Source organism: Chelonoidis abingdonii, chromosome 3 (genome assembly GCF_003597395.2).
Source record: "Chelonoidis abingdonii isolate Lonesome George chromosome 3, CheloAbing_2.0, whole genome shotgun sequence".
NCBI classification, from domain to species: domain Eukaryota; kingdom Metazoa; phylum Chordata; order Testudines; family Testudinidae; genus Chelonoidis; species Chelonoidis abingdonii.
Genome location: NC_133771.1, coordinates 216121240 through 216143500, shown reverse-complemented (window position 1 = coordinate 216143500; position 22261 = coordinate 216121240). Strand labels below are relative to the sequence as shown.

Here is a 22261-nt window from a genome sequence, read left to right as displayed (position 1 = left end):
AGAGAAGTAAAATGGAGGAAAATGTAATTTCAAGGAATATTTCTTCCAATCTACAATGATTTTTTTTTTCAAATGCACCATAGAGTTCAGAAGCCCAGTATGAAAATTCCCATTTATATTTTACAAGATACATTTTATTACAAAAACACTCCCTGGAGTCATTTCAGATGTAGAGGTTTACAAAAATTCCCACCTAAATGAGACGTTAATGAACAGCTGCTAGAAACATGGAGCATTTACCGGTTTTCTTTTTCTTCTATGTATTCATGGTCACTGACTTCCGGCATCTGTACTACACTGACACGCACAGGATGGGCACTTTGAAGGAGTCTGCGCACTTCCTGCACTCTCAAATCCTCACTCCATATTAGTGACATCACTTCCTGGTTCATATCATTCATACCATCGTCATCGTCTTCTGCCTCAGTTCCTGAAGGCACATCAGATGATAGCACCTGGGCAACAGACTAATTGAGAGAGGGGAAAGCAGAGAAAGAGGGAGGGAATAATTTCTAAAAAAGCAGATTTCGAACATCGAGCTTTATTAAGCCAACAAGACACTAGCACTGTAACATGAATGTATGAGGTGTTGCTGTCACTCGCAGCGAGGGTGCTCTGAGGCCACGTCTAAACAACGCGCCGTATCGGCGCGTTACAATCGATTGCTCAGGGATCGATATATCGGGTCTCATCTACGCTATTCTCATAGCTGAAACTGCATATCTAAAATCGATTTTCGCGCGTCGTGTAGACCTGGCCTGAGAATGGAGTTCACAAAGATCCCTAGGGCTTCTCAACTGGGAATCAACTACAGTCATCCACACGGGCAGGATAAACAACTCTCAAAGATAAGAGAAAATGATTTCTTTGGCTTCCAAGGTAAAGCAAAGGAAGTTTAATGACTAAATCCTAGAGCAAATTGACAAGTAAGGGAGTAGGGCGGGGAGAGAATTGAGAGTAGCTGACTGCGAACTGTCTTCCCAAATGAGTTCTTACTGCAGATGTGGTAGATCCTTTAGATCTTTCCCTCAATCTATCCCCGATCAATTCCCACACACAGAGCTATTAACGAAGCACATATAATTGTCCTGCAAGTTGTTTATTCCCCACGTTCAGAAATAGAAAACAGAGACCTGGACCAATTTAAAAACAAACAAACAAACAAACAAGGGAGCAGAAGTTAGGTGCCCAAATCTATAGTTAGGTTCCTCGGCAAGTGGCCAGTCTTTCAGAAGTGCTGTGCACACAATGATTTAGGGCCCATGGAATCACAGAATTGTAGGGCTGGGAGGGACCTCAGAAGGTCCTTTAGTCCACCCCACCCCGTGCTGAGACAGGACCAAGTATACCCATACATCACTACCTCGATATAATGCAGTCCTCAGGAGACAAAAAAAAAATCTCACTGTGTTATAGGTGAGACCGCATTATATCAAACTTGTTTTGGCCCCCCCTGTTCCTTATTCCCTCCACAGACCACCGCCCTTAACCACCCCCAAGGACCCCACCCCCTATCCAGCCCCCTTGCTCCCTGTCCCGACTGCTCCGACCCCTATCCACATCCCCTGACAGGTACTCACAGGCAGTGGCGGAAAGCAGAGCAATGCGGTCCCAGCCTGCTCCACTCTGCCACCTTCCAGCTGCGGCACTCCGCTTCCTGCCACCGGTGAGTGCAGGGAGGTTGGGGAAAGGACGCTCTCCACAATCACCTGGGAAGTGAAGAGCCACGGCTGGAAACTGGCAGAGTAGAGTTGGCTGGGGCCAGGATACTCCACTTCCCGCCGCCGGTGAGTGCGGGGAGGTTGGGGAAAGGACACCCTCCACACTCACCGGCAGCCCCAGTCTGCTCCGCTTTCCTTGCCCCAGCCACAGCTCTGTCACTGGGGGTGGGGTGAGGTTGGGTTGGGTTTGGTTTGGGAAAGGTCCTGCACTCACCTGCAACGGGAAGTGGAGCGCTGCGGCTGGGAGCTGGCGGGGCGGAGCGGGCTGGGGCCAGGCTGCTCCACTTTCACTGCTGCCAGTAAGTACACGGGGGATCCCTTCCCCCAAGCACCCTCCCCCGAGCAACACAGCTGGGACCAGGGCAAGGGAAGTGGAGCGGGCTGCTCCTGGTCCCCTGCTAATCCCCCAGGCCATTCTGGGACTGCGGGGCCCCCAAAAGTGACCCCCACAGCTCCTGCCTCCCAGATCCTGAGGTGGGGGGAGCCCTGACTGTGCCCGAGATCCTCTGCCCCTTATCGAACCCCTCGGCCCCAGCCTGGCACCCTTACACGCTGCTCAGAACAGCGTGTCAGAGCTTTACCGCGTTGTATGCAAACCCGCATTATATCGGGGTAAATAAAATAAATAGATAGATAGATAGATAGATAGATAGATAGATAGATAGATAGATAGATAGATAGATAGAGGTAGCGGTGTACTATGCTTAAGTGTATTCCTATTCAAGAACACGCTTAAGAGCTATCCTGCAAAGGGATGTTTTCCTGAAACAGGGCCTTCATCGGGAGCAGGAGCGCAGCACTTCTGAAAATCAGGCCATTTATTCAGGAGCCGAACTTTAGGTACCGATATTTTAAATGTTCGCTCCCATGGTATTTAATTCCATTATTCATTATTCATTAGCATCTAGGTAGCTGGTTAGGTTTTTCCAAGCTCCTCCTCTAGGTTTCCCCTCACCGTGGTACCAAAGTGCCTTCAGAGCTCAGCCACCAGTACCACCAGACGCCTCAGAAATACGGACATTCCAGACATTCAAGGTCAATCGTTTTCTTGAAAACTTTATCAAATTCTTGTTTGAGTTGAGCTGTCTCCTGTTAGTCTCGAGGTGTCCACATCACCAAAGTACAACACAGTTCAGCAGCACGGGCAGGCTCAATTCAAAAACAAAACCCAAGCACAGGAATTGCTTGGACCATGTAGCATAGGATGGGAATGTGCTGACAGAGCAGTGTAGTTCAGCTTGCCCAGCACTTGCCTACACCACGCGTGGTTTAAAACAACCTCTCACTTCCATGAGCACTAAATTAACTTAAATTGTAAAAAAAGGTTCTGCAGAGGCTCTTTGCAGACTAGAAATTCTGACACAGCCTGAAGAAATGATTTGGAAAACATACTTTCTTTTCTCCTCTAGCTTCTGCTGTACAGAGGCTGATTTAATAAATAAAGAGGTAACTGAAAAGATAACTAGTGCAGTATGATCTAATCTAGGGGCAAATAAAACAAGAGAGCCTCTAACACATTGCTTCTCCCCACCCAAGTTGACTAAAATTTTGTATGATACATTAAATATCAGAAAGGAACTTTATCCATCGCAGGATCTCTCTTCAGTTCCCAGCATATGAAAATATGAGTAAAAAATGCAGTTGATGAATGAAAAACAATTTATTTTGATCAAAAAATGTTAATATCTCCCAGCCCCACCCATCCAGCCAGTGCCTGCTAAGAAACAGGAAACTCCACCCTACCCCTCTGAAAGAGGGAAAACAATTTGGCTTTTGTAGAATACTTTATCCTTTTAAGGTAACATTTGTAACAATGCCTCAGATAAGTCAAGTGACAAAGTTCGTTTTCATAGCACTTGGGGTGAAAAGGTCACTGGTAAGAGCTCAAATGAATCTTTAATGAATGGTGGCTAAGGTGATTTAGGTTTGTTAGTTTGCTTATTTTCACTCAGAAGAAAAAATTGTAATATAGATTTTTTGTTGATATGCTGTTATGAGACACCTGGGTAAAGCCCAAAGCTGCTTAAAAGCATTCTAAAAACCCAAGACAGCACTAAATACTTAGTGAGGAAGGATCTTTGCCAGGATGTGCAGAGAGCAGGCGCTCTTTCTTCATGGCCTCTTGGAACAGTTTCATGGAGGCCACTGAAACTCTCAACCTATCAAGTAGTGTTTTGGCTTGGTATAAAGGCCTTGACAAATCCACAAAGGGACTGTCAACATGTGAGGCGCTGCTGATTCCAGCTATCAGATGAGTGTGGTTTTTTTTTAAAAAGGAATTACACAAAAATGCTCTGGGACTCACAGAACAGAAACATCCTTAAGGGGGAAAGAAGAAAAATATGTACAAAAAAAAACCAGTGTGCTTTTGAAAGTTGTCACATTTCCCACAATGGACAGGAAGGGTACGCTCATGTCAAGCCAAATGAGTGTCATACTAGGAAATACCTGCTTTCCTTTGCTCTGGTGTAACTGTTTGCTGCCACATGCTGAGGGCAGAACTCTGAAACTTCTCACTCATCTTTGAAAGTCATATCTTCTTTGGAATGCAGATATAGTTACAGAGGAAATCATGTTGAGATTTGTACTTAAAGGATTAAAAGCCATCTGTTTTACACTCTAACAATTCAATTTAGTCTGCATATTTAAACACATTCACTGTTTTGGCACCAGACAATGTTTTTTCTGTTAAAAACTTTGAATGTTTGTAAACCATATGCTGCTCTGGCTCACCCATCTGGAGTCCTACATACCATATCTCTTACACATAATGAGCTGTTTTGGCCAGCTATGAAGTCAAGAGATACTAGAGCAACTTTTTAAGCATTTAAGCACTCCCAACTGAGCATTCAATAGGATGTTGATATCTGCCTTTCTGAAATCCCCGTTTTATGTTGATACTCACAGATTTACCCTTTGCCAGGTTCCCTTCACATGCTTGTTTGGAAAGATCTTGACGCCCAATCAAGAGACAGACAGCTTCTGGCCAGTCAGAGGCAGGCTGCTCTCGGCAGTGATATACAGCATCTCTGATAGGAAGCGCAACCCCAAAGGGGAGAGACTCCAAATCTCTTAAGGTGAAACCTTAAAATGAGAGAGAAAAAAATCTTACCAGGGTTTTAAAAACATGAATATTTCTAAGCCCAGCCAAAGTGACTGCTCAAACGTAAGACCATTACGCAAAGTTATCGTAAATGTGCAAAATAGTAAAAGCTTTCCTTACCTACATTAGTCATCCAGATAACCAGCTTTTCAGCTAAGTTGGAAACAGATGTGCTGTGTCTGAAACTATATCTATAAAACAATGGGAAAGCGGACCCCAAGTGAATCAGAAACATAGCAGTATCAGAATGCAAATTCATAATGTATCAACAGTAAATGTACCTATTATCATCTTGTTCTGTTTGCTGTTTTCGTTGCCCTAAAATGAAAAATAAGATATCTTTTCACCAGGTGAATGCAGGAACCATGTGAACTAGTGTCTACAAGAATATTCTCATACCACGAGAATGCCTATTACAGTCCACTTACCTGAAGTTATCCTAAACAAATAATGTGATGCTTCATTTGAAACGGCACTCTCATCACCAAGTATGTACAGTGCAACACTCTGCATATTAGGAAGAAATTTTACATTACTATATAAATTGCTAACAGCTATCCATTTAAGCCAGCAGAAAGAAATATATTGTTAATGATAACTTAAAACAGATTCTCAGCTCATTTTGAAGACACAGTAGTGACTCCTCAATTGAGAGTACATTGAAATTTGCATTTAGAGGACCAAACTTTTGTTTTACATTTTAAAGACTGGCTTTAGTCTCCAAATTTGGCATAATATTTCTTACAAAGACAAACTAAATTTTCCATACAATTTTTTCAAAAGAAATACTTATTTTGCGTTTCCCACATTTCATTGGGTTCCTCTACCTAAATCACATTTTCCACAAACACCAAACTTCTCTCTCATACAAACACACACCCCTGACAACATGTCAGTCGCAGGCCACTTTGTAAATGCTCTAAAGGAACAAAGCTATTTCTCGGTTTGCACAAACCTCACTGAGTTTCACCACAGTTAGCCAGTGGAACTTCCCTAACCTATCAGCCACTTCCGCTTTCAGACACTGCCAGTCTAGCTGACTCACAGGAGGCAAAATTTCATCCAAAAAGAATATCTGAATTTCTGTTTTTCATCGAAAGTTTCTGAGCAGCTGTATGCCTGACTCATCCATGAGGTTCTGCACATGCTCCTGGTGTGGCAGGGAGTCAGGCTAGGCAGAAGGGAACACAGTGGTGGGCTCTGCAGAGATGCTGGGGTACGAACAGGGATGTGAGGGGCAGGCAGGCAGAGAGTAGGGCTTATGTAGACAGGGTTTACTATACGCAAGGATGCTTGCAGGCAGGGAGCTCTTTGCACCAGGGTATCAGCACCTGAGGGGCTCCCAGGGCGCTGCTGCCTCAGCTTCTCCACACTGAAGCCAAGGAGAGAAGTCAATTCTGACAAGCTACCCGGGGTTGGTAAGACCATGGCTTCTTTCCAATTAACCACAGGCAGATTGCCTGAGCAGAGTCTCTGTTCCCTGCACTTGTCCTCCATAACCAGCTCAAGTTGTATTCTTAGTTATGGATTTGGGGCCCAGTCCTCAAAACATTTATGCAGGTGCTTAGCTTTCCACACCTGGGTAGTCCCATTAGTCAGTGGAACTATTCACACATGCATACGACTAAGCACTTGGAGGCAAGCATTTGCAGCATCAGCACTTTACTGTTGATATGCCAGTATAAAATCTGTGGGCACTACATGCGCTTTCTTCCTACAGTACATACCAGCACTACTAGTTTGCTCCTTTCACAGACTCCTGGTAAGTAAGGATAAGGCTGGGCTCCTTCTCCCTTCAAACAGGAACTCAGCCACTGAAAGATACTGGGAGGCTCAGCAGAAAAAAACGAGGGATGGTGCATGAAACCTGTTTGGGCTTAATTAGATTAACAGTTATTGTACTGAGCACATGGTAAACAAAGACACTGAGACTGCTCCACTGTCCCTAAAGTACAGACCAAACCCTACAGTATATTGCCATTGTTTTTTAAGTAAGCAGGTGGAGTATGTTCAACATTTCCCCAAACAATTCCATTTCTATAACCTCCAGACAGATGGAAGTCTACTAAAGAACCTTAACATTTCAAGTATGAGACGACAATAAGCCTTTCAACAAACAAGGTAAAAAAAAAAAATCAGAATATTTGGATTGATATTTACATCATATCTATCTCCAGTCTTGCTAACAAATCAGAACAAAATACAACAGCAATGCACTTGACAAGCACAGAAAAACTGAAATGCTCTGTTTTTGCATTAGATAAATAATGTCACTTTCAGTTGTGGTAAGAACAGTTACCAGAAGTAATTGTACAGCGTACGGAGACACTTCGTTCATCGAGTCATTTCACGTGAACCCTGAGTAATCACCCTGAAACTCACCTTGATCGATTATGCATGTCTGCCTAGAGCTCTTTACAAGTGCAGGATACTCTCTGTAGTAATAATCTATATACGCTTCCAATTTTAAGTCCCTGAAGTGAAAGAAATGAGAAAAGGCAGCTAGAAGATGAAAAGCATTGCTTGTGCCTCTGATTTATGAACTTCAACTATTGAGTGTGTTCTTCTTTAACGTGTCTGGGATGAGTAGGCTGGGCATGAGGACCAATGCACTGTCTTTCCTTTCCTAGCTAACCATCCCCCTGACACACATCTCCCCTTCCCCCCTACACCAACTTGTGATTTTAGGCTTTTCTGAATGAGATTCTGTGGCTGTGGGCTGCTTTTCCCCACAACCTTCACCACCAATACTAATCTCAGTGGTCTAACACCTCTGTCCCGGCAGCTAATGCTGAATATTACTGGCAATTAGTAAGGCCAAACACAGTGGGCTTGGCTCTCTGTACAAGACATAAAATACAGAGTTTTCCCCCTATGGGATTTGGTGGGTTGTGGAATGAGCTTGGATTATTTTTTGGGTTGCAGACCAAACACATTTGAGAACCATTAATCTAGAGAGAAGAACTGGAATCCAAGAATCTCTGAGTTCCATCCTGATTGTGACATGGACCTCCCTTCTGTGGCTTTGGACAAGTCATTAAGGACTCTTCCTCAGTTCCCCCCAGTCTGTAAAATGGGAGTTACAGTGTGTAAGGGGCATTCACTATAGCTCAACATTTTTTGACCCAGGAAGTTCTTGGACACTGACACACTTTCTCTGCTTGCTGACATTTGTAAAGTTTGCTTAATAAAGAGAAGGTTTAGGGGTGACTTGATCACAGTCCATAAGTATCTACAAGGGGAATTATTAATAATGGGCTCTTCTACTTAGCAGACAAAGATATAACACCCTCCAATGGCTGGAAGTTCAAGCTAGACAAACTCACACTGGAAGTAAGACAAAAAATTTTAACAGTGAAAGTACTTAACCATTGGCACAGTTTATCAAGGGTCGTGGTAGACTCTGCATCACTGACAAGTTTTACATCAAGATTAGATGTTTTTCTAAAAGCTCTGCTCTAGGAATTGCTTGGGAGCAGTTCTCTGGCCTGTGTTAGACAGGAGGTCAGGCTAGATGCTCACAATAGTAGCTTCTGGCCTTGGAATTTAACAACCTATGCTACACTTTAAAGCTTATTCCCAAATTCACTCTCAAAAATAATGTATGCATGTCATAAAGAGACATTGTGCAGTACATGACAGATTGAGTTCATTTCTGTGACTTATTACTGGAGGTACCTTGCCAGCTGAACAAGTAATACAACAAGCGAACGAATGCCTTCTCCCATCAGGCTGTTCAATTTAAGCTCCTCATAGATCAAATGAAGCACAAAGAAAATAGCAGGAATGTGGGTGAAGAGAAGAGTTGAGGAATCCAAGCTGAGGTTGGGTGAAAAGTCATCTTTTGGAAATGAAGTTTCCAATGGATCCAACCGCAAGGCTCTGGACAGAGGGTGAGACTCAAGGTTTCTATGGTAGTCCGAATTGAGCAGATACTCCCAGTCCTTAGGCAAACAAAGAGAGAATGATGTAGAGTCCTGAACTGTGATGTCTTTCATTGGATATTGGTGCGGGAGAACTCATGTAAAATTTACAACAAAACGTTCAAAGTGACATGATCTATAGCAAACATGAATGAACATCATTAACACTCCAAGCTACTTGGCAGAGAGATACACATGTAATTCCTAATTGTTGAAGAGGCCGGCAATTCTCCCAGTAAGCTGGAACCTAGGGACCACTCAGCCCTCAGACATTTCTGCTATTAATTACAAATGGTGCTAACAGTTCTCAGGCTTTACTATCAAAAACCCATTAACTCCTACATTCTCTGCTCCATATAGTACATCATGATGTAATGCTACAAAATGTGTAACAGCAATGCAAGGCATCACTAGCCATGCTGAAAAGTCTGTCCAAAGACAATAATCAAAAAAAACCCGGATCTCATAGTTTGGCTTCTTCCTCTTCCCAACATTTTGTTATTTTAATTAACAGATCTAGAGTAACCAGATTGCCCCCTGACCCCCAATCCACCATTCTGCCCACCAACAGTGCCGGCCTCGATGTCTCATTTGTCCTACTTTCTTCTGCACTGTCCCTATATATGGACCATGCTTCCTCAGCTGGTCCACAAAACTACTCCCTTCTATTTTAAACCCCTCTTGAAGGTCCACTTCTCCTGTAGCACATACGAGAAACTTGCCAATTATGCCGTCTGCCAATAAAATAGAATAAAAAATAAAATGCAGCATCTTCGCTCCACCACACGCTGTACAAGCCTTTGCTAACTGCATCTCTTACTGACATGACATCATACTTCGCATACCTCAGCTGCTTTTATTACATCACCCATGGTGTCAAAGGTCACTCATTTAGGTCCCTGGTCCTGCAGTTTGTGCTATGCAGGCAAAACACTGTATCAATGTGGACCCTCACTGAAATAATTAGGACTTTGTCCAACTGCACAGAACATGTTACAAGATTAAAGCCTTAGTTTGTACGCTCCTTGGCATGTTTTCCTTCTGTGCTGGAACCTTTGGGTGACAATTAAATAATAATAAAGCAGCTGAGGTGTTACGCTGTAAAGAACTTTTGCTTCTGTTTCTGCAGAAACTAACTGCTTCAGCCTGAACTCTTTACTAAAATTCATAATAATACGTGCAATTAACGAGTTTGGGAATTTTATACTGCTGGCTTGTTAAAATGTACTGAGCAGACAGGGATGGGATAGACTATTAGTAAAGGAACAGAGCATCCTGGGAAGATTTCACATGTTCTTGGGAGCAATATTTGGGCATGCTAATGGAATGAAGTATGAATCAAACATGAACTACTACTTATATGTTGGTACGTCTGAGATAATTCACCCTAATGAGGGACACGCTGTGTTAGACACTGCACAGACAGCTGATGATACGGCTTCCTCCAAAAACTTACAATCACATGGAAACCCCCTTTAAAGTAGCCAGTCAGAGTTTGCTTCCTCTGATCTGCCTGCATTGTAAAGGTCTGATCTTTTACTCAACTGGTAACCTGCTTTTATTTTTAGTAAATGCTGACTCCACCTCTTACTTCGTCTGATCCTGTCTCTGAAGGTCTAGCTTTCTTGGGAGCAATAACAGGGGAAAGAGAACCTTCAAAATCAAGCTGCAAGAAATAAAAAGGCAAAATTAACTATTGTAAAACCCCTGAAATTACATACATGAATCACCAACAAGAACTAAAGGTAAAATGTAATGTCTTCTCCAAATTTAAGTATTGTTTCTTGGCATAGCATTAAAAATTACACCCTTTACTCTCCCCTAAAATCACCTACAACAAAGAAGGGAAGCCAATTACCACAAGTGCATTTGGTTTGCGAATTTCATATTCTAACTTGCTACTATTTAGTGTTTTTTGGGGGTGGAGGGGGAGAGAAATGCTCATATTAGTGCTGGGCTAATTCTGCAAATGCATTTCAATGGACTTCATTTTAGTGGTGCATGCCCCTGGAGTTTGCTTTCTGCAAACATACTAGCAAATGAATGTTCTGGCAGGAAGGTCCACTGACACAGAAAGCTAAATGAATGCTCCAAAGCATTACAAGTATCTGCACTGCAAATCCTGTTCTGAAAGGTATATGCATCCACTTGGAGAACGGAACTATGAACTGTCACCTGTGTGTTCTATCAAAACAACATGAATATTAACTATTCACAACTGAGAATGATCACACTTTGAAAGCAGCAATATCAGTGGTGAAAGGGAGCGTATGATCCTCATAGACAATTGTTTATTAGCATGATGGGCACATAATAAAAGTCAGACACTAAATACAGTAAGAATGTGTATCTGTTTTTAAAAAAAGATACAGTTGGAAAAGTTCATTTTATAATTCAGAGATGCCTTGTTTAAAACAGGTTAAGCCATGCCTGCTGCTGAACTGAATGTATTTGGATAATCATCTTGAACTTTGTGAAATTATTAATTATGCAAACAATTAACTAATACTAATATAAGCCTAGAAAACAAATGACAAAGTTGTGAGTTTACTTACATTACGTGTCCATGTCAATCTGTCAGTATTGTAACCCATCATGTTCATGAGGCAGGTCACAAATAAACTCCACTCAGAGTGATAACTTGGGCCTCCAGGAGCATTGTAAGCATTATACCACTTGACTAGCATTTGTACCGCGATCTCTTTGGGCAGGATAGACTTAATTCCTTGTAAACATCTTTTCACTGTTTTGGGAGGAAAAGAAATGTTTATACTATTTTCTCACATCCATGCTTGTATAATGGAGCCATGCCCATGACTTCAAAATTACTGTTGTAAAACCCACTTCAAGCCCTACTTTTAGCCCTCTGATAAGTGTCAAAAAAAAAAAAAAACATAAAAAACCCCACAGTTCAGCCCCACCCATCTATTGGCCTGGAAATTCCCATGCATAATCTCAAGTCAAAGAGAAACTTGCTTCCAACTGCAAAGCAATCAGTCACTGTTCAGTTTTAGGACACTGGAAATATATTTCTAATAATTTTTTTGCAACGTGTCCCTTTTTGCTCACTCCTAAAACTGTGTTAACAGATCAAATTTCTCATGCTCGTACTCCTTAAATAACAGTGTACACACTTATTTTAGGACACTTTGTTCCCAAGTTACCAGAGAATCCTACTGGCTATGAATCAGTGAACCTACAAGAGCATAGCTAGATATACGTCAGCAAGTCTGTAGATAATCACATGAACTTACAGCATTAGGTTCTGCATCATCATGGCCCAAACACTACATTTCACAGCCCTATAATGAAGTGTGCAGTTGTGTTTTATGGTTCAATTCTGTTCCTTACCTAGTTCTGAGGTGGCGATTTCAGGAATGGCAATCCTAACCATCGAGCTATTGCTGAGTTCCTGGGGGGGGGAGGGAAATTGAAGTCAAATCACGAGGGGCATCTTCAGATAAAACCAAGATTACAGTCCATCTATACAGGAAGCTTTATACATTAAACTTATCCATAACAGATCTTTTTACTAAGCTTGAGACTTTCAAGGTCATGGAAGAGCGGTTGGACTTATAGGTACTCGAATTCCTGTAAGTGATAAGAGGTAGTTTTCCTAAAAGGGACATTCTAATGTGTGAACATGTGGAATCACAACATCGGTCTGTGAGTCAGAAGCTCTTTGAAGAGCTTACTACACAGGAGAAACCAGGGCTCATTATACTTTGCTCGCCCTGTTTCAGAAACAATCCACAGGAAAACACCTACTAGAGTTACTCTGTTGTGAACAGGGTCTCGCACAGCGTGAATGAAAGTTCCAAGTTGTTGGAAAGTACAATCATCAATGTAAGAGGAGTCATGAAGTTTGGAAGAATCCCTCAACTCTGGAACTGGAGACAACAGCACTCCCTGCAAAGGGACAAAACAATAATTAAAAGCTGAAATTGTGGGTGAGTAATTAACAAGTCTGAGCTCTGCATCTTCTGAAACCAATCCTCATCCTTCCATTTTAGGGTTTCCAGTAAGACACTACTGACTAGGTGTGACACTGGCAGAATCAAGCACCAGCTCATGCCAAAGTACCTTGTAGACTGACAAACACACAGCTGGAATCCGTCTGGCTCACCTGAGCGTTAGAATTGTTAAAAACAGATATTAGAATTATAAGAATGTGTGCAGTGTTCAGATTTTATTGAATGCTTGTGAGTTGCTGCCAGCATTAACCTCACTTATAACATCTGTATCCCACATTGTAAGGTAATATTTAAGGGAGCCTCTCTGACTGTGTAAATGACCAGGCAGAAGAGAGACATTAATTAGTGTGAAGGGCTGATCTTCAAAAGAAGGTGTTATACACTTCCCAACAGGAAAGATCCAGTGACACTAGATGAACTATTGTGGGATGTTAAAGAGAGCAAAATGTGTGTGTTATGGACTATAGAGGCTTCTATTACCTTTTGAAGCTTAGGATTTTAATTCATTTGTGTATCTATCTTTAGCCTGTAAATAACACTCTAAAGTCCTTTTCCTATTGAATAAATCTTTATATAGTTTACTATAGGATTGGCTATAAGCTTTGACTTCAGTGTGAGATTTACAGTGCAATTGACCTGGGGTTGGTGACTGGTCCTTTGGGATTGGGAGTAACCTGAATGCTGTGATCCTTGGCATAAGGGACCATCTCACACACAGACAGGATCGCCTGGGTGGCAAGCCAGATCAAAGTACCCACGGGGACCATGTGTGACTCCAAATTAAGGCTATTCAGTGCGTGTGGAGTCTATGCTTGTGAATTGGTTGGTGAAATCTAAGAACAGAACTCTCAGCCAATTTGGGGGTTGTGCTCTGCTTCCTAAGAGTGGGTACTCATGCCCTTGAATGACTGCAGGCAGCGTTACACTAACTATTGAGAGAGACATGAGTTTTAAACAACATTTTCAGCTACTTAAACATTCTTGACAGCCCAGTGACAAGAGAGTCATGCCACATCCCTAGTCTCCTACACAACTACCACATAATATGCATCTCCATTTTGACTGATTTACATAGACACACATCAACAGTTACAAGCTGAATGTGGCAGAGGAGTAAGGAACCACTTGAGTGAGGTGAGCACATTGAGGAGTAAGGGCTAGCTGAGTTAGGTGTCAAGAGCAAAGGAAGGAAGTGGGGTTTGAGCTGCAGGAGATGGATGGGAGAAGCTGAGCAGCAAGAAGTCCCTCTGTGATGAGCGCTCTCAGGCTTGTCAGAAAAGTGATCTTCTCTGACACACCACAAGGGGATCACCAGCCGCTCTCCTCTCTTCCCCACGAGCATAAAACCCATTTCCTCCCCATGCTCTCAGGGGGCAGGTTGTTCGACAAGGGGCTTTGGTGGGTTACCGCTATCAATCGTGGTGAGGGGCTGGGGGAGTAAGTGGAGTATGAGCTCAGGAGACTGAGTGGGAGCAGCACAATCACAGGCTCAATCTCACTGTTCTCACAACATCCCCATTCACTCCCCAGCAGCACTCACAGCACACCCTCATACCTAGTCCAAGGCCCTGTCCATACTCCAGAGTTTTGTCAGTCAGGGGTGTGGAGAGATCTGATCCCTGACCAACAGAGCTAAGATGGCAGAAGCCCTAGTGCAGATGCAGCAGAACTGCAGTTACAGGTATGGTTTCTTTCACTGGAGGGGAAAGGAGATGCAGGGAATGAGCTATACCCAGAAATGTATAATGGAGCCTAGTAAAACAGAAAACAGACTCAGGCGCTCAACGACATCATGGCTTTTGCAAGTACCTAAACTTTTTCAGTAAAACAGTTCGCTTCTCTCACCTCCTCTAAGGGCCCTAGGTGCTTATTCAAAGGCTTGGAAGGAGTATTCAGGCTATCCAGAGGGGTGCTCGGCCGAGGCATTTGGTTTGACATTGTCAGCGATGGTGCTGGCAGTCCAGGAATAAAAACCTTCCCTACCTTTTTATAAAAAGAAATGGTTAGTTTTAACATGTGAACTCCTCTAATGCACACACATTCAGGTCAATGGCGGCAGCAGCAGCAATTAATACTTCAAAGAAAAAGGTTAAGAAAATTGGGTATATGGGGAAAATCAAACAGATAGACAAGTCCAAAGTTGTCCCATTTTAACTTTTTCCCCCAAGCTTTGACACATTACAGTATTTTCCAGTACTACTTCTACACATTTCCACATGCTTGCATCACTGCTGCAAATTTAAGTCAACTTAAAGTTATGACGGTTTCAATTTAAAAAAACTACTTTTAAATGGTATAAAAATGTCTAGAAACATCTGTTTTACACAGTTTCCAAACAAAGCAAAAAGCATATTGTCTTTCTACATAACTTAAATAGCTAATTCTATTTGAACTATAAAAGTGTAAAAAATAAAGTATAACGTAACAATAGTCTTTTGCAAAGTAAAAAGTTTTGACATTTAAAACCCATTGACACCTCATGAGAGACTGAAAGCTTTTAGCTTTGGAGAACTGCTCACTTCTCATACTTATAGGAGCCTCTTTGTTCTTAATAACTCAGAAGCTGGACATGAAAACCTCGCATCAAGCAACATTATCTCCAGACCTAATGCTTTTCTAATTGTTCTGAGGTGTCAATGACTCAAGAGCAACATTTCCAGCACTGCACAAGGCAAATCAGACAGCAACTCCTGGTTTTTGACTAGATTTGATCCAAGGACCTGCTCACCTCCCCAGGAAGTTGACGTCAGAAGTCTCCCAAAATGGCCTAAAGCAGTAACTGCTGTAGCAGCTTACTACATATCAAACACACTTGACATGACGCTGGTAACAGAAGTTTCAACAGCCCTGTTGTGACATAGGAAATTTCAAATGCCTTTCCCTTGGGGTTCTAAGAATTTTAACTTGATTACATGATGGTACGTACCCGAATCACTCCAGAGTACAGCACCAAGTTTCCATTGCCTTCCAGAACCAGCAACGTGTCAATGCTCTATAAATACCAAAGAGTGCATTAAAACATCTGGTATTTGAGTAAACACTACATTTAGACACTGAAAGTACACCGAGGTTTTATATTTAAACACACAGGCTTACCTCCACAGGGGCTGCATCCTTTGCCTGTATATTGGTAACAGAACCAAAGATCAGCTGTGACTTATCGTTACTCTCTTGAAACTTTACACAGCTAAATATTTGGGAAGGGAAAAAAAAAGATTCAACCAAAAACGTTATATACCAGAAACTCTCTCCTATGTGGTGTTATGAAAGAGGGAGAGGATATTAAAACAGTGGTATCCTTCCCTCCTTTTTAAACACAAGATAACACTGTTTCTACAGAATCTCTAATTTGATGAATGCTGTTTTTTCCGCTGCTAATTAACATCATTCAAAGTAATAATCTTTGTTAAAATTATCCAGAATACTACTAAGGGTCTAGGGTGGGAAAAGCAAGCATGCCACTGGAAGGACAATTAATTTTTTTTTAAATCTTAGGTTTTATTTAAACGCCCAAAACTTGTGTATGCTATAGTTGCACATATTCATGTGATAGAGAGACACATGCATCATATTAATGTAACAGATTTCACTATCTCATATCTAGCTCTAATATTTATTCAACAATTCACAGGTACCAAGAAAAACCCACACAAGCTTACCGCAACTGGAGCTGGGATTCCACTAAAAAGCACAAGAACTTTTGTCCACAAAGGTCAGTTGTAATAAACACTTTTGAGGCTTGGGAATTCTTCTCTCTGTCAATATTGAAACAAGAGGCAGTGATCAGCAAAGTGCTTTGGCTCACTGTTCTAGGGTCAGTGGAAGAGTGTTACTGAAGAGAATATTAAGCACAGCAAGCTGTAAGACATGGCTGGACATTAGCCAAAAACAGTGGACTGGACAGCCAGAGTTTGCCCACCCCAATGTGTGTCACTATTCTAGAAATTAGCATTCCTAGATCCCAACCTGCATGCTCCCTAGTTTTGGGCACTCAGGGCACAGACTTTATCAGCCAATCCTAGTGTCAGATTTGTTTTATCCTTACTTTTCTGTTTGATTCCAAATGTTACTGCTCTACTTTGGTTTCTACTTTTGGGTCATATTTGCTCAAAGGCAGCTACCCTCCACCAAAAGCCTGCAGTATCTGCACGAAGCCGTCTTTGAAGTGAACAGCACCAATTTCAACGACTTAATAGCATTGGAATTTGTATAGTGATCTCAACAGTAGCATTGGCGTTTGGAGTCAAGCTGGCTGAAGGACTTTAGTATACGATCATAATGAATGACAGTGCTGATTTAGAAGGGAGGAGAGTTGCCTGGTCAGGCTTGCTTTTGGGTACAATTTGCACCTATTATAATGAGAGCGCTGCTGCCATGGTATGCTTGCAAACGCCCAGCTGAGTTCCCGGTGATACCAGAACTGATCACTTCTCACAAGGGCTGGAACAAGCTCCCAGCCACCAGCTGGGCACATGTTCACCATCAAAAACTGTCAATGAACATAATCCCCCCTAACTGGTGCTGATGGCAAAGGAAATAAGATTTATACACTGATTTTGCTCAAGCAGGAATTGTCCCTGCACTGCCTCTCTTGCACTAGCTGTGCTCCAGCTCTCTAGAACCACATGAACGCCTCACACAGAAAGGCAGAAAGCTTCAGCCCATGGCTTGGCATTGGCTGCAATGATATCAACATTAGTAGTATCTCCACTTTGGGCAGCTCACTCGGTATTCTGCCAAGTACAAAGACAGCAGCACTGAAGGCCACTCATGATACTTCTGTGATTTTAGCTACTTTCTTTATTTAGAATCTTCACTAATGATCTAGGAGAAAAAGAGCATGCTAATTAAATCCACAGACGATATTGAGAGGTGCTGGAAACACCAGAGACAGCAAAATAAGAAGAAGATGCCAAGAGACTTACAATTATGGCCAGGTACTAACAAAATGACATCAGTTTATCACTGAGGAATTACTGCCAATAGGAAGGGCTAGCTCGCACTCGACTAAATTGTAAAATAACTCTTTTGGATAGGTTGCGAGCAGCAGGGATTTGAAACCAGGTCTCTATTTTCCCAGGCAGGAGATAGGCATGCCTTCAGATCCAGAGCTCCTGTTCTACTGCTGATAACCCAGCCAGGTGTCCTGTTACCAGTGACGGCGTGTAGAGAGATTTCAGCTGCAGCACATCCTGGGCACTTGTGAGTTACGCTTCCTGCTGGGAAGCTCATCCCATTTACACAGCTTGGCTCTCTGTCCCCAGTCTAGTGGCTGGATCAGATAATGATCAATAATCCAGCTACATCTTTTGATCTAACAGATCTGACTCTGAACTGAAAGACAGCAGAGGCTCATGCTTTAAAGCCCTTTGGCTGAGGACTCAGCCAGGAGCATTTGCATTATACAACTACCATTACCCTTAAGGACCAAAAAACTAAGCTTGAGACATTCCATCTAATACACTGGATGGAGCGAGACTCAAGAGTAAGAATTCCAGCGGACAGTATCTGTAGAAGTTGACATTCCCCTGCCCCTGTCACCACATACTCAAGATCTACTGTGCTATTCCCATGCACAGAGGAATTTACTCATCATTGGGATGGAATGCAGCGGCTGCTTAACAGCACACAATTGCTTGGGAGAAAAGTGAAGAATATTTCATCCCCTTGCAACAGAAAGAAGAATTTAGATAGGTAGAACGTAATTACACAAATAGGAGTTTGGCAAAGACACTGTGGCTAATATGATAATTTGTTTAACAGAGGCATGGGATCTTTAATGTCTTCAGATGGTGAAGACACAGTTTGATAGCTCATCAAAAAGATGGCATCTTCAAAACCAGAGTGCCCCATATCCCATGCCAATGCATTGGGTTCAAACACTGACCTCCTGGGAAGAGTGATACCTACTGAACCACCCACAGCACTTCTGCAACACACTGGTACTTGAAGGTCTCACAATAAAGTAGCAATCAGACATAACCCCACTTAGCTCATGAGATCCAATGTGACAACAATCCAGTTTAGCAGGCTACAGGACACAGAGGTTAACATATTTAAAAGTGCCCAAGTCCCATTTTCAAAAGTGAGCTGGACACTTGGGGTATGTCTATACTTGCAGTTACACACCTGCGGCTGGCCGGTGGCAGCTGACTCTGGTGTGCAGGGCTTGGGCTAAGGGGCTGTTTAGCTTTGGCGTAGACATTGCCCAAGCCCATATGTCTATACTGCAATTAAACAGCCCCTTTGGCTCACGGGACTCAGCCGGAGTCAGCTGACACAGGCAAGCCCCAGGTTTTTAATTGCAGTGTAGATGTACTCTAGGAGCCTTTCACTGAGTCTTAGTCTCCTAGGTAGTTTCTGACAGAGGGACTTAGGCACTTTTGTAAATGTTATCCAACAATACTAAACAATCCTTTGTTATGAAGCATTACGGCATACTCAGTAGTACACACACCTGCTTTAAGAGGCAACAATTTCACTTTAGTCTTTGTCAGTGGAACCACAGGTCTAGTTAAACCCAAACATAAGCTTCCAAACCTCATGGTCATGATGGTCTCTGTCCACAGATGGTCTATGCACAGCTCTGGAACAATTGGCTCCGTTTCTGGAGCAAGGAAGGAGTCACTGGAAGCACTGTTTGGAGAATGGCTCACACTGTGCCTCCGTGGCGACTGAGTGTTACTGGAGAAGTTGAATCTCTGCACTCCTGAGAAAGACTGCACCCCTAAGGCAGGAGAGTGAGAACGGCTGCAAAGAAAGACAAGGGCCATTACTGAAAACAGATCGTAAAGTCAGACAATCCCTTGGAGTCTAAAAGCAGGAGAGATAACCCCTTCCCCCCTCCTTCCCAGGCTTGCCTCTTGGTCTAGCCTGCGAGTACCAAGAAACCTGTTTCTCTGCTTCCCAAGAGATAAGCGTTCTATTCCCTCAGGACAATTGAGATGCAAAATACCAACAGCTTGGCTTTGCCTTCCCTCTTCCTGTCTTCCCGTGAGGGAGACAGATACCTGGTACAGAGATTTCAATTTCTTTGCCTTACTAGAAAAAGAATCTTCCACAAGTTTTGAAAAAGAAAGCTTTATATAGAAAGAGAGAAAATACAGAAATAATAACTTGTATAAACATTAATACAGGCTCCTACTTAAGAAAATATGAATAACCCAGTCTGATTTAAAAAATAGCCAATTTAAATAGACCAGCAATCACACACAGTAAATACAACACAAAGCTCCTCATAGCCGAATTACTTTGCTTTCCTTTGTACTCACAGACTTTTAGTAGAATATCTTAGATAAGATGGAGTTAGAAGAAAAGCTTGTTTACCCATAGCCGAGGAAACAACAAAGACCCTGAGTATACAAATTCCCGCCCCTGACTTTTAAACAATCCAGTTCTCTGATTGGTCCTCTGGTCAGGTGTTTGGTTCCCCTTTACAGGCAAAAGAAAATTAACCCTTACCTTATCTATCTACTTATGACACAAGCTCAGGTGTGTGCAGCAGAATCCTTTTCCACAAGAGGAGCCAGGGAGCTCACATGCTAGCACTGAATTTTCTCACAGAGTATGGCTACACTTGAAATTTCAGAGCGCTGCCGTGGCAGCGCTTTGAAGTGTGAGTGTGATCAGAGCGCCAGCGCTGGGAGACAGCTCTCCCAGCGCTGCATGTAAACCACATCCTCTATGGGTGTAGCTTGCAGCGCTGGAAGCTGCGCTCCCAGCGCTGCAGCACTGATTACACTGAGGCTTTACAGCACTGTATCTTGCAGCGCTCACAGGGGTGTTTTTGCACACCCCTGAGTGCAGAAGTTGCAGCGCTGTAAAGTGCCAGTGTAGGCAAGCCCACAGTTGCTCATTCAATACCTGCCCATTTGCTCACAGGAACAAACCAACCCTCCAAGTAGTTTGCTAAATACTTCTGGAAGAGGCTTCAAAATGAGGGGAAAAATAGAAAACACTCTGTAATGCACTATCTGGTTTGTGAAAACCTATCCCCAGCCTGCCCAGTATAAATATTATTGATTTTAAGGGCAGTTCTGTGTTTATGCTAAAAGCTCTGCCTTGAGCTGTGCTGCAAGTGGAGAGCCCTGCCTCCACGCACAGGACTTATCTAAAGTGCAAGTGGCTGATTCTTGAAGGAAATAAAGCTCTCTCGGGCTTCCCAAGGGAGACATAGGAAAGCGGGTAACAGGATAGTAAAGTGCACAGAGGATGTTGAGCTTTCACTCTAGAAAGATGCCACAGAATGTCTGCTGAAGGCCACTGGTGGGCATGGAGAGGACAGAATGACCTATGGAGCATCATTCTATGTTTCTAAAATACCTCACTATCCCTACCAAGGCCAACAGGGCGCTATGTGAGATATTTAAACACAATACAACTAGTTTTAAGAAGTTAGCATAAACTCAATATGAATACAACTGATTAAGGGGAAGGGAAGGAAATCAACCACATGAAGAGGGTCAAAAAAAGAGACTGCAGGGAAGTTAGAGATGGGAACCACTGACGGGATAAAAGCATATGAAAAAAGTTGAGACAGTTACCTGAGAGAGAGAAAGAGAAATGGACCAATGATATTGGGGAAGCAAATTCCACACCTTTGGACTAACTTCAGCAAAGGTGCCAAGCTGAACAGCAACAGCTGCATCTCAAAGTGGAGGGCAGTGTGGAAGCTTTGTGCTCACAGGTATTTGCACCAAAGGAGAAGGTTGCAAATGTAGATGGGGTCTACACTTTTACAGTGCAGTTCTACTCTAAAAAAAGCAACTATGTTTAAATGGCACCTTCATATTCAGCTATCTACATGTGTCAGGTCTGCTGACTTAGGGACAAAAAAATATGGCTTTGGTGCTTTTTACTCCTGAAAATCCTATAGAGCCAACATAACTAAGAGTGAGTTACATTTGATTCCAATTTGCACCCCAGAGTTGTTTACTCAGCGCTGATCAGTTACACCTGTGTAGCCCATTGAAGGCAAGGGGGTTGTAAGGAAGGACCAAATTTGGTCTCCAAACACTTATTACTGGGGATGATGCACATAATGGAAAGAACCCACCCTGACTCAAAGAGCACAGACTGAGCTTGAGGGCTGGCCAGCAGTCCAACATCAAGAGTTTTTTTAAATACGGTGGGCTGCTCTCTGGTCCTTTTAAAGGTGAGAATAGCAAAATACCATATTTATATGCAAATACCACCAGTAATCTGGCTGAGGGAGACACTACCCAGAGAATAGCGACAAAGAGTCCTGTGGCACCTTATAGACTAACAGACGTATTGGAGCATGAGCTTTCGTGGGTGAATATGTGCATGGGTCTGACGCAGTGGGTATTCACCCACGAAAGCTCATGCTCCAATACGTCTGTTAGTCTATAAGGTGCCACAGGACTCTTTGCTGCTTTTTACAGATCCAGACCAACACGGCTACCCCTCTGATACTTGATACCCAGAGAAAAAAATTCTAACTATCCTAATTTTGAAATTTGTTTTTATCCTTTGTGAAACCCTCCCTGTTAACTGGAAATATTCTAATATGTGACATCA

General features: G+C 42.7%; 1 protein-coding gene across 3 annotated transcripts in view; it reads right to left on the bottom strand.

The window, feature by feature from the left end:
- Window positions 1-22261, bottom strand: part of ANAPC1 (anaphase promoting complex subunit 1) — a 75167-nt gene that overhangs the window by 36311 nt on the left and 16595 nt on the right. For all 3 annotated transcript variants that reach the window (XM_032770550.2, XM_032770553.2, XM_075064541.1), the window contains exons 9-25: window positions 19262-19471; window positions 16381-16476; window positions 15818-15908; window positions 15648-15713; window positions 14567-14704; window positions 12516-12656; window positions 12099-12159; window positions 11303-11490; window positions 10339-10413; window positions 8503-8768; window positions 7207-7298; window positions 6552-6700; window positions 5253-5331; window positions 5106-5142; window positions 4945-5015; window positions 4627-4805; window positions 241-467 (exon numbers count right to left, since the gene is read on the bottom strand). In XM_032770550.2, coding sequence (XP_032626441.1) covers window positions 241-467; window positions 4627-4805; window positions 4945-5015; window positions 5106-5142; window positions 5253-5331; window positions 6552-6700; window positions 7207-7298; window positions 8503-8768; window positions 10339-10413; window positions 11303-11490; window positions 12099-12159; window positions 12516-12656; window positions 14567-14704; window positions 15648-15713; window positions 15818-15908; window positions 16381-16476; window positions 19262-19471 — 2166 coding nt within the window. The remainder of the gene's footprint in view (window positions 1-240; window positions 468-4626; window positions 4806-4944; window positions 5016-5105; window positions 5143-5252; window positions 5332-6551; window positions 6701-7206; window positions 7299-8502; window positions 8769-10338; window positions 10414-11302; window positions 11491-12098; window positions 12160-12515; window positions 12657-14566; window positions 14705-15647; window positions 15714-15817; window positions 15909-16380; window positions 16477-19261; window positions 19472-22261) is intronic.